Here is an 11,574-nt window from a genome sequence, read left to right as displayed (position 1 = left end):
TTTGCAGTTAACGATTCTTAGCGCTATAGTAACCACGTGGACGGCGGCTACGGTTACCTGGAGATGAGGACAAAACAAATTACATCATCAACTCTTGCAATATTCCGTGCTATCATGGCTGTTCTTGTGGTTTAGTTGATTATTCATTGGATCAAACAATTGGAAATTCCCAATATCCGAAGCGGCGTCCATTGCAAATCTTTGCACCCTTATTTAGTTTCTGTTATCCATTGGGCATAATGATCCCAATTGCCCTACCCTCAAGATGGCTCTGTTCAAGGTGCATCCACAATATTAGAGCATCTCCGCCAGTACCATTGAGATACTTACCGTCCGCTTTGCGCATGTATTCAACCGGCTGTGAGGTGTCACGTGAGGTTTCAGCAGACCTAGACAGAACCAGAAATATCGGCATCATTGCTCATATCGATGCGGGCAAAACGACCACTACGGAGCGTATGCTCTACTATTCCGGCTATACCAGGAGAATTGGAGAGGTCGATGAGGGGTCGACAGTGACTGACTTTCTTCCTGCCGAAAGAGCTCGGGGAATAACAATTCAATCTGCAGCAATTACTTTCAATTGGCCGCCTAGACCATGGATAGAGCAAACAAGCCCAACACTTGAAGAGCTCAAAAGTAAAGGGCTCCCTAGATCTGCAGCGTCGCATACAATAAATCTCATTGACACCCCTGGACATGCGGATTTTACTTTTGAAGTCTTACGCTCTCTGCGGATCCTTGATGGTGCGGTCTGCATTCTAGATGGAGTGGCAGGAGTTGAAGCGCAGACAGAAAAAGTGTGGCACCAGGCTTCGACATACGCTATTCCTCGTATTGTGTATATAAATAAATTAGATCGTGACGGCGCTGCTTTTGGACGAACTGTTCGGGAAGTAGGGTCGAGACTGGGTGTCTGGCCCGCTGTCTGCCACATACCGTGGTTTGAATCTGCCTACGGTCGATTTCAGGGTATTGGAGATGCGATCTCTCTTCAAGGCCTTATTTGGGAAGAAGGTGGTGATGGGAAAAAAATCAAGGTGTCCAGTTTGGCTACCCTGGAAGAAACAGATGAAAAATTTGCGAGCGAATTGAAGAGAGCTCGTGTCGCACTTGTTGAACTTCTGAGCGAACATGATGAAGCCCTGGTCGAAAACTTCTTGGAACATGGTGAGGACCATCTGGCTGTAAAACCAATAGAAATCTTGGAGAGCCTTCGAAGGACCTTGCTCGATTCAGAAACAAGGGTCGTTCCTGTTTTTGCTGGAGCAAGCTTCCGAAATATAGGTGTTCAACCTCTTCTTGACCAGGTTCTGAATCTTCTTCCCAGCCCCAATGAACGCCCCGATCCAGAAATTCGCATTAGATCAGTAAAAGGGGGTCTACAAAGCCTGTTGAAAGGGGGTCTTGTTGTGCCAACCAGCAAGAAGGTTGTCGCAGAAAAAAAAACGAAGAAGCATGGTTCCCACCATTCCCACCACCAAGAAGTCCAAATGGCCATTGAGAGACTTGATGGATGTGCTCTAGCTTTCAAAGTTGTGAGCGATACTAAAAGGGGAGTCTTGGTTTACGTCAGGGTATATTCTGGATCAATCAACCGAAATGCCTCTCTATTCAACACAAATCTTAACCTGTCAGAACGGGCTCCTCGCTTATTGAAAATGTACGCTTCAGAAGCTGTGGAGGTGCAATCAATCCCAGCTGGACATATTGGCGTCATTGTTGGACTAAAGCACACAAGGACCGGTGATACATTACTTTCATATCCAGGAAACAAAGCCACTCCTCCGAAGCCACTCAATACGCTCCAACTACGCCCGATAGATGTTCCACCACCGGTGTTCTTTGCGAGTATCGAACCTGACAGCCTAAGTGAAGAAAAGTACCTCCATGAGGCCCTTGCATTGCTTTTACGAGAAGACCCTAGCCTCCATGTTACGGTTGACGAAGACTCTGGTCAAACACTGCTGAGCGGTATGGGAGAATTGCATCTTGAAATAGCCAGGGACAGGCTGGTGAACGACTTCAAAGCCAGAGCCTCCATGGGGAAAATCGAAATCGGCTACCGTGAATGCATATCTGGAACGTCCTCTGTAGTAACCAAAGTTTTCGACCGAGAAATTGCCGGTCGTAAGGGTAAAGCAGGCTGTACAGCACTGGTAGAATTCTTCAACCCCGACAAATCCGATGAAGAACAACTTGAATCATATGAGGACCTTCTGTTCGAAGAAACCCGCAATGGAAATCGCATCACGATCCTCACTCCGGATCTAATCCACCACAGCAAAAACCACAAAAAGGCTAAAATGCCCGAAGACCTTCTTCCTATCCACCTTGACCTCTCCATAATTAAAACGTCCATTTACAATGGAACTCTCGCTGCGCTAGCCAGGGGTCCAAAATACTCCTTCCCGCTGCACAATACACATGTCACGCTGAAGTTCGATATAACTACCGATCTATTTGGTGCTGAAACTACCCCATCTGCCTTATCCGCCGCAGCACGTCTCGCCACCCAATCCGCCCTAAAAGAAGTAGCGTCGACATCTGCGCTCATGGAGCCGGTGATGAATGTCATCATCAGTGTTCCTGAATCGAGCATGGGAGTAGTTGTGCATGACATATCATCAGCGCGAGGCGGGCACATTCTATCTCTCGACGATGACTGCGAGGCATCGTCTTCAAGGACGGATAATGACGACCTACCACCCATCGATGTATCTAAAATCTACGCCCCGCCCGACCCATTCGAATCGGCCTCGGTAGCTTCCAATACCAAGAGTCCGAACCAAATGCGAACGATAACTGCCAAAGTTCCGCTGAAGGAGATGGTAGGATATTTGAAGCATCTGCGGAGCTTGACTGGTGGGAGGGGGACATTTGTGATGCATGTGGATAGATTTGAGAAGATGGGGAGTCAGAGGGAGAAGGCAGTTCTGACAGAGCTGTGAGTGATGTAAAGTATGTATAGTAGATTAGATTAGCTGTTACTTTTTTCCTATTTTTGTATTTCATTGACTCATCGTTGCCAGAGATGCTTTCCGACGACATTTCGTAAAATTGCAAGTGAAGACAGGAAATCCCAATTTTTTCCGGAGTGGCCGCATAAATTTATTTCTTATGTCTATTTTTGTGTAAGAAACACAACAGAAACACCGACTCCTCTCCCTTTCCTCTCTATTCCAACCGCAGACCGACCACGAAATTGAGTAACTATCTCATTGTAGATGAGCGAACCTAGAGCGGAATAACGGAGGCTAATGAGGGTTGAAATGGAAAACAAGTGACCCTTTGGGTGTGCCTTTTCTTCTCCGTTAGTTATCGTTTATTTACAGGTCCACTCACATGTATATATAGTAACCTCAAGAGAGATAAATGATGCTGCGGTTTGGAAGAGAAACGTACACACATACAACAGGTATTAATACGTCGTTGCTCCTTGTTCCCCTGAACACCATGGAATTTGATCAAATTCCCAACCTTGGTCCTTGGAAATGGATTATAGTCTATGCAAGTCAATCCGGCAGCCAAGGTAAGTTGGGCTTGTTAGTTGTTAACTAATTGGTTGTAACTAATTATTAACCATGATAATTTACATTTTTGAACGAAGAAAGCAATGGTGAAAAGTCGGAGACTTCATGGTGTAACTAGAAAACTCAGTGGACATTAAACAAGAAAAAATCGCTATCTTTTGGCGGGCTTGCTTTCGACAAACTCTCAATCCGAAACTACGGATCTTAGTGAAGTATTCATCATTTTCTCATCTCCAAGAAGCTTTCCCATCGCCTCCGTATCTAGATACAACGTAATATCAATCCCTCCATCGTCTCCCCCAATATCCATCACCTGAAGACAGTCGTCCATTCTGGGCATAATTGCATGGATATATCAGGGTCCTATCCTTGCGCCTGATGCTGCGCCCACAAAGTCAACATTGTATAGACACAGACGTAACCAAGAAGTCACCAATGTGACTATGTTGCGTGCCCAAAAATGCCTGCAAAAGCCTCTGCGGCGATACCTCGTAGGCCGCGTCATGAAGCATGGCTCCAATCTTTGCTGGACTAAATAGCATCATCGTCCCCGGATTTGACTTGCCATCCTTCCCAGATTTGTAGCCATGCGTGCCTTCTTGCCAGGCGCTCGCAAGTGGGTTTGGAACAATGGAGAACCGATAAATGACTCCGGAAGTGGCGGGGATACATGCGTCCGAGCTCCGATAGACAGACTTAGAAACACGTCCTCTGTTGATTCCCCATGGTCCCGCGCTCAGTTGGATAGCAGCCCAAACGTGTGCGAGCAGCGCATCTAGTCTAGAGATGTTAGGGCAGCCGTTATCATCAGTGCGGGCTCATTCCTTTAACCGGGCAAGCTGCTCCCCAGTGAAATAGAATTGGGTATAAGTAACAGGCCTAGAAATATCCCATGTCTTCCATGGAGCAGCTGTCTATGGCGACAGCGTAATCCTCTTGAGCTGCACGACAGGAGGCTTGAATTCTCCATCGTTGGGACCATAAATTCCAATATCTGGAAGCGTCAGTCCCCCACCAGTCAAACCGGTGTAAGGGAAGTTGACGGGCTTTAAGAGACCAGCACTGCATCCGGAGCAGTCCCATTGATACCGCCTGCGGCACATGCGTCTAACCGTGCGGGTTAAAATATTGGCTGACCCATTGTTAAATATGTTCTGAAATCACCAGATTTATTAAATAGTGTCTGGGTCTCCGCAGCTCACTTGTGCGCAAATACCTTTATTGCTTGTGCATCAGCCAATGAATGAGCTATCTTGACACTGATACCATACCCGCCATCACTGAAGAGTGAATATTCCGATGCCGGACTACTCTCCGCTCGACGCCTGGGTCTTCGCTCGTGCCGTATACAACCGTGGGCCTGTTGAAGCGCTCAGTATGATGCTGAGAATCCCCCCACTACACCGGAGACTACTGCAGCTGGCCAGCCCAACGTGGGAAATCGTTTACAGTAGTCACAAAGGTAGACTCGAGGTAGTTGAGGAAAACTTTCTCCTAGATGGCATTAGGTATATCGTTGAACAACCATATTGCTCCGGCGGGAGAAAATCTGGTGGCTGTGGCATCCAGAATCGATAAAGGGGTTGAAACAGCTTTGGGAGAAGAAAAAGATGGGAATAAACGCGCCTTGATCTCTTCCATGTTAGAAAGACAAGGTTATTCCTTTTGTGACCCTTTTTAGAAAATATGGGCAATGCCAGCTTTGAGGAAAAGAGTATTTGATTGTAGCGTCCTTTATATATCACAACATAAATGTCATAAATGTAGTTGCTCTGCTTCGTTGATTTAATCTTAGCAACATTTTTAAAATGTCAGCAGGCTCAAGAAATTAAAACCTCAGTCCTTTTGTGACCATGTTTATTTTTGGTTTCAAGTCTTACGTAGGTATCAAGATAGACAACACCAGGTTCTGAAACTGTTAAAAGACTTCTCAAAGACTCAGTATGGGTCAGTATGAATCCACTTGATTAAATTTCCTCTCCACTGTTAGAGTGTTGGAATGAATTAAATAATAAATGCCGCAAATATTTAGTGATGTTTTAGAGCAAAAATTTGAGATGATAATAAGAACATCAGGCAGACTCCGTTCAAGTACAGAGGTACAGAGGAGACGGAGACCCCCTGCAACACACATAAATGAGGCTCATTAGACCTAGAATGGTATCAAAAGCTCCTCATTTTGAAAAGAAGCGTGAATTGATATATCCCTTCCATGGACTGATATGGATATATCGAAATGTATTCTGCAAATGGAGACAGCATCTCTTGATGCCACGGCCCAAGCCAAGCCATCTCTCATCCCAGGTAAATGCAGTTCGACGAAGATTAAAATCTCGGAACATAATGTCTAGAAATCCCTTCCCAAAAAATAACTGATAGGAAAACGAGGGAATGAATTAAGCGGGGAACGAAAGAGATAAAGCAACACCAAGCATTATCCGTAATGTAGGAGAACACAAAGGAGTCATTGACATTTAACTCACCAGCAAAAATGATAGAGGAGCACGGATCTCTAAATAAAAATCTACCAATTATCATCCCAACTCCTCCTACCCGCATCATCTTTCCCCTTTGCACCGTTCCCACCAGCAGCACCGGCACCACCAGTAGCGCCACCAGAAGGGGGCCCACCACCCTTCATAGCTGCCGTCCCAACAGCATCCGGCCGCTTCTTCTCCTCTCCTAGAGCGGCAAAATCATCCCAAAAGTCCTTCCTCTCTGGCACGAATGTTCTTCTTTGGGGTCCATGCCAACCCGTCGGCGATGTTGATGTGTCTGCAGGACCATCGACGAATCGGCTTAAGGCGTCTGCGGCTCCACGCGTGCCGGTTTGGACATTTCGGGATACCTGAGTGGCGGCGAGGCGGGCCTGGGCGGCCAGGTCGGTTTCCGCGAGCTGATTTGTTGTCTTGTTAACGGTGTTTTTTGAGGTAGATACATTTCCCTTGGGGAAATAGTTGTGAATATATAATACACCAGAGAATCAAACCAAAATACAATGCTTACCGTCTTAGCGGCGGGTTGCAAATACGACTCATTCACCGTCTTCGCGCCTTTGGTCACAGTAGTTGTAAACCAACCGAACCCCTTCGTCAGCGCTGCAACGGGGTCATTCTGGAAGTCTTGCAGGCCCGGTATTGCAGCGCCACTGTCATCCTGCTGCTCGCTTCGCGTAGACGTTGGCATCCCTCCTCCGAATCCCGTGTACTTCCCGCCCTGCGACGGCGCCACGTTTTCCGGTCTACTCGAATTCTCCGCCCCCAAAGACGCAAAGTACGCTTCGTTCCGCTCTTTTCTTCCTCCCGCTCCCGCACTTCCAACTAGCCCCTCCGGCTTTGCAGGCGACATGGACCTGGATGGCGTCAACCCTCTCTGGTCACTGCCCGCAGCAGAAATAGAAGACGGCGTCCCAGCCCTCGACAAAGCTTTCTTCTCTTCACCGGGGATATACTCCCTCCCCTCAACCTTAGCCGTCAACCTTGCCTTCCACTCCTCGCCCACATCGCCCTCATACCTCTCCTTGATGGTCGAGTCATCAAACACACGGCTCTCTGCAACGTTGGCGCTGTGCTCATCGAAGAAGAGTTTCCAGGGATCGTTGCCGCCATGTTCCATGCGCTGGATTTCGGCAGGCTTGAAGGCGTCCATGGTTATGCTGCGGACGAAGGAGATGTGCACGCCTAGGCCGCGGTGGGTGCCAGCGCAATTTAGGCAGATGAAAATGCCGAATTTGGGGGAGGCCTGGGTGGGATATGTTAGAATATGGGTAAGTGATTAAAGAGGACTTAGACGACGATTGGGGGTTGTGGGATTTCGAGAAGGATTGGGTGAAGAAACAATCCATAGCATACCCACTGAGGTGACGGAGCGCCGCAGTCACAACATCGATCATTGCCCTTGGTCTTCTGGATGAGTAGCAGCTGTACTTAACAACAGGGGCACATTTCGTCCTGCATTGTCAGCGAGATGCTACATGAATTGCAGTCAACCCTTTTCTCTTTTCTCCTATCCCCAACATAAACACACATCCAAACAGGAGCTACAAAACTTAGCCAAAAAAAAAAAAAAAAAACATACCTTGCTCCTCGTCTCCAGATCCACCTTCCATTTGTTCGACGACATCTTCCCCTCACTCACACACTCTCTCGCTCTCTCACCGAACAAAGTTGATCCGCAATCAGCTCGCGATGGACAATCTCCAGGCCCCGAATACAAACGTATTACTTCAGAAGCCACCCAGAAACTTCCTCCCCATCCAAATCCCGTTCACTCTTTGCCCCCTCGTTTACCAATCTATCCCCTGATATCCGAAGTCGAGAAATCAACCTCCCCCCGGGCGCTCCTCAAGTCAAGAACCGAACCGAGTCCTTCGCGAAGAGAGTCCCGTCGATCGAAAATAAAATAAAATAACAAAATAATAAAAAAGCCCTCGGGGAATAAAAAAAAAAATTACCCGTTCGCTGCAGGAAGAGATGGATAAAGACTGAAACAGGCCCTATCCCGGCCGATTCAGCCGTCCGTCCGCCTGTCGTTGGCTTGTCCGTCAGGGAATCGCGGGAATCAATTCTAAATGCCTAGCTAGCCAAGCGTCTCAGAGGCTCTCGTTCGCCTTTCCCAGCAGACGAACTGGGGCGACTGTATTGACCCTGCGTGTGCGTATGCGTGTGCGTGCGCTTGTGCATGTGCGTGTGCATGTGCGTGTGCGTATCCGTATGCGTTTATATTAATCAGTCGCCCTGTGTACTCTTCGTATCCTGTCAACAATTCCAAGCACCCTCTTTATTCCTTATATATATTGCCCTCCTCCTCAACGTACGTGCGGAATGGGGGTATTGACTCGGGCTAACGGTTACAGTGTGCTAACGAAAATCGAATCGCAGTGACGACGACTCAGCATGGAATTTTGTCTACGCAAGAGCGCGGGTCCCAGGGATATAGGTTATCAAAGAGTAAGTAGTATATATATAGGTTCGTCTGTGGATCTGGAGTGGAATTTCTCTTCTCTATTTTGCGGGGGGTGGGGGGAGGGTGGAAGTGGGTTTGGTTGTGATAGACGGTGTAGTTCCAGGAACATCCCTTCCCTGCCAAGACCAGGCTTGGACCCAAGATTTTCGCCGTTGGAAAAATCGCGTATGACTTGTTATGTAGTTATGCGGGATACAGGTTGATCCAACACAGGACCAATTTTGGAAGAGACGACAGGACATGACATGAAGCGTATGAAATTATGTTTGGCTGGAGCTTCAAATAAGCGTATCCACAGCACTGTCACTCTATCTAGGCCGTTGGCTGTGGTGGATTCCCTGACTCTAAGCTTACATTAACGCTTTGACTGGTTATTGTTACACACTATTGAGAGACACCTACCAACACTGACCTTTTAAGCCATCTACCATCTACCCACCAGCTGAAAAAGAAAAAAAAAGAAAAGAAAGGGAAAAAACTAATAATAAAATACAAATTCATAGTTTGATTGGAAAATGTTTAAGATACATCATAGCAAGCAAGCCGGCCAAGTATTCCATTCATGGTAACCCAATAACTAGGGGGGGAAGACTTGACTTGCATTAAGTGAGCTGCTGAGTGCAGGGGCTTCCTCTTTTTCATTTTTGTCTTCTCGTTTCATTTTTTTAATTTAATTTTAATTTTTTTTTCTTTCTTTCTTTGTTTGTTTGGTGGTGCATGGAACGGATACATATTTCTGCTGGCTGATTGTTTTGTTGTCCTTTTTCATACACACATCCTCCCCTTCCCCTCTACCCTCCCCAAATGTAGAACCAACCGGGAATGAAGCTGGGGAACCTGGAATCGAGGGTCGGCAACTAGGAAATGGATAAGAAACGGCAGAAACGTTTGTTGGAATTTTTTTTTTTTTTTTTTTTGGCTCTCCTTCTTCCCGAATAACAAATATTAAAAAAACATTTAAGCAATTTCAAACCCGCACCCGTAACAGAATTTACTCATCATAGCCATATTTTCTTTGGGTTAATTGCCATATGCGTGCATTCACTTCTTTTCACTGAACCTTCAATTCCCCTTCCTTTTCACCTCGTTTAGTTTGGAGAAGATATATGTGTGCTTGACGAATTTTATGCGGCGACGGGAGCATTGGCACCGGATTCGGGAGTCGAACGCTCTTCAATAGAGGCATCGTCCTCCTTGCCAGGGCTGTCGATGGCAACCTTGACTGCGATCTCGCGGCCTTCAATTTCTTTGCCATGCATTTCCGCGACTGCCTTGGCCTGGAGAGCCTCGGAGCCAAGAGTAACAAAACCGAAACCGCGACCCTTGCGGGGCTCACCACGAGCAAGGAGCTTCTTGACCATGAAACGTGGGATGGGGCGAAGAGCAATCTTGGAGGAGACGGGTTCGTAGGCGGCAAAGAGTTCCTTCAACTGTAGAGTGATGATGATTGTTAATATTCCTTTAATTTTTGGGTTTTGAGAGTGTCCATCATACCTTCTCCTCGCTAAGGTCGTAGGGAAGATTGGCAACCATGACCTTAGTCTTGGAAGGGATACCATCTTCGGGAGGACCACGCTGCTTGTGGACACGAGGACGCCCCTTGGAGTCTTTAGAAGCATCGCCAGTCTCATTCGTCACATCAGCCAAGGGGGCACCCTCGGTGGCTGCCTCAGCATGTTCTCCATTCTCCTTGTGCTATTTGCGCCATGGGCGACATATATTAGTTGAAGTAATGACACGAATTATGAGGGGAAAAAAAGATGATGAAAACATTGTGGGAAAGGGGGACTGCCATTCTCAGCAGGAAAAAAAAAAGGGGGGGGGAAGTAAAGGAGTCGAAACGTACAACACGACCACCACGGCCGGATCTACCACCACGGCCACGTCCACGTCCACGACCACGACCAGAGCCTCTCCTGCGGCCCTCACCCCCACTGGCACCTTCACCACCGCTGACAGCATCGCCCTTGTGTTCAGCAGGTTCTGGCTTGCGGGCAAGTTGGACCGAGACCTTGCGCTCAAGGATTTCCTTGCCAGAAAGCTCAGAGATGGCAGCCTGTGCTTCATGCGCGGTGGCGAGATCAACAAAGGCGTATCCGACTGGGCGATTAGTACGGGGGTTCACGGGGATGGAGGTGTTTTCACTGTCATGATCATGATGCAAAAAGTTAGTGATAAAAATAAGCACATTGATGACAGATGTCATTTAATTAGTGTGCATGAAAAAAAACAACTGCAAAATAAACTGCATTCATGACAATAGAGGATGTCTTATATATATGTGTGTTTTTAAAAGAGTGGAGTAGAAGGGATGACTCTTTGTTGTGCTTGCAGTTTGAACCTGTTATTGTTTTCAAAACCAGAATCACAGCTGTAGTGATGATTTTGGTAGATACCATCCCATGCGATAGGAAACAAAACAGAGGATAAGAAGCTAAGATACTGATTAAAAATTATGGGAAACGCTTGGAAATACGTACATGGTATAAGCCTTGAAGAAGTCCTTGAGTTCCCCCTCCGTGGTCGCATATGCAAGGTTCCCAATATACAAGCGACGTCCCTCGTCGGCACTGGTTGCAGTGGCATCGGTGCGAGCAGCAGCCGGAGCATCGCCGTTGGTAGCGTCGTTGATGGAGACAGAGGCCAAGTTCTCGGCCACTTCGTTGGCAGTCGACATGATTGATGGAGTTTGGCTGAGTGTTTTTGAAAACGGCACACGGGGGTAGTTTATTGGTGAAAAGGGGGCTTGCTGTTACCGCCGGAACTTGAAGATTGAACTCAGGGGGCTTGGGCTGCCTTGGGGAACTTGAAGGGGGGATGAAAGGGTAGCTTAGTGCCCTAGATACTGGAGAAGATGATGAAGATGGGGGTGTTGGCTTGATCGTATGTTGATGGTTGTCGGCGTGGTGGAGAAGGAGAAAGAAGAAGAAGAAGAAGAAGAAGAAGAAGAAAGAAAAAGAGAGAGGGAGGAGGAGAAGAGGAAGAGGAAGAAGCAAAACAGTGGCAGTAGTGGCAATAGTGGCAGCAGGGGTCCCCCCGCGGGGGGGGGCAGTGATTAGCGGTAGTGGTAATTAAG

At 47.4% G+C, this 11,574-nt stretch overlaps 3 protein-coding genes across 3 annotated transcripts; 1 reads left to right on the top strand and 2 right to left on the bottom strand.

Moving 5' to 3' along the window:
* Positions 1 to 239: 239 nt before the first annotated feature.
* PAAG_04916 (elongation factor G) lies at positions 240 to 2,951 on the top strand (the record flags this gene model as incomplete). Its single annotated transcript, XM_002793341.2, has 1 exon — positions 240 to 2,951. The coding sequence occupies one exon, from the start codon at positions 240 to 242 to the stop codon at positions 2,949 to 2,951; it is 2,712 nt and encodes a 903-aa protein (XP_002793387.1).
* Positions 2,952 to 3,717: 766 nt separating this feature from the next.
* PAAG_11955 (hypothetical protein) lies at positions 3,718 to 7,655 on the bottom strand (the record flags this gene model as incomplete). The annotated part of the gene is made up of 8 exons (XM_015847513.1): positions 3,718 to 3,865; positions 3,951 to 4,308; positions 4,805 to 4,931; positions 5,414 to 5,448; positions 6,087 to 6,429; positions 6,540 to 7,274; positions 7,385 to 7,453; positions 7,611 to 7,655. The coding sequence occupies 8 exons, from the start codon at positions 7,653 to 7,655 to the stop codon at positions 3,718 to 3,720; spliced, it is 1,860 nt and encodes a 619-aa protein (XP_015702903.1).
* A 1,967-nt stretch (positions 7,656 to 9,622) lies between these two features.
* PAAG_04913 (hypothetical protein) lies at positions 9,623 to 11,175 on the bottom strand (the record flags this gene model as incomplete). Its single annotated transcript, XM_002793338.2, has 4 exons — positions 9,623 to 9,928; positions 9,993 to 10,193; positions 10,345 to 10,642; positions 10,979 to 11,175. The coding sequence occupies 4 exons, from the start codon at positions 11,173 to 11,175 to the stop codon at positions 9,623 to 9,625; spliced, it is 1,002 nt and encodes a 333-aa protein (XP_002793384.1).
* Between the last annotated feature and the right edge of the window lie 399 nt (positions 11,176 to 11,574).

The sequence above is a fragment of the Paracoccidioides lutzii genome (genome assembly GCF_000150705.2).
Source record: "Paracoccidioides lutzii Pb01 unplaced genomic scaffold supercont2.12, whole genome shotgun sequence".
NCBI lineage: Eukaryota > Fungi > Ascomycota > Eurotiomycetes > Onygenales > Ajellomycetaceae > Paracoccidioides > Paracoccidioides lutzii.
Note: the sequence above shows the minus strand (reverse complement) of the source record. Positions and strands in the feature narration are given on the sequence as shown.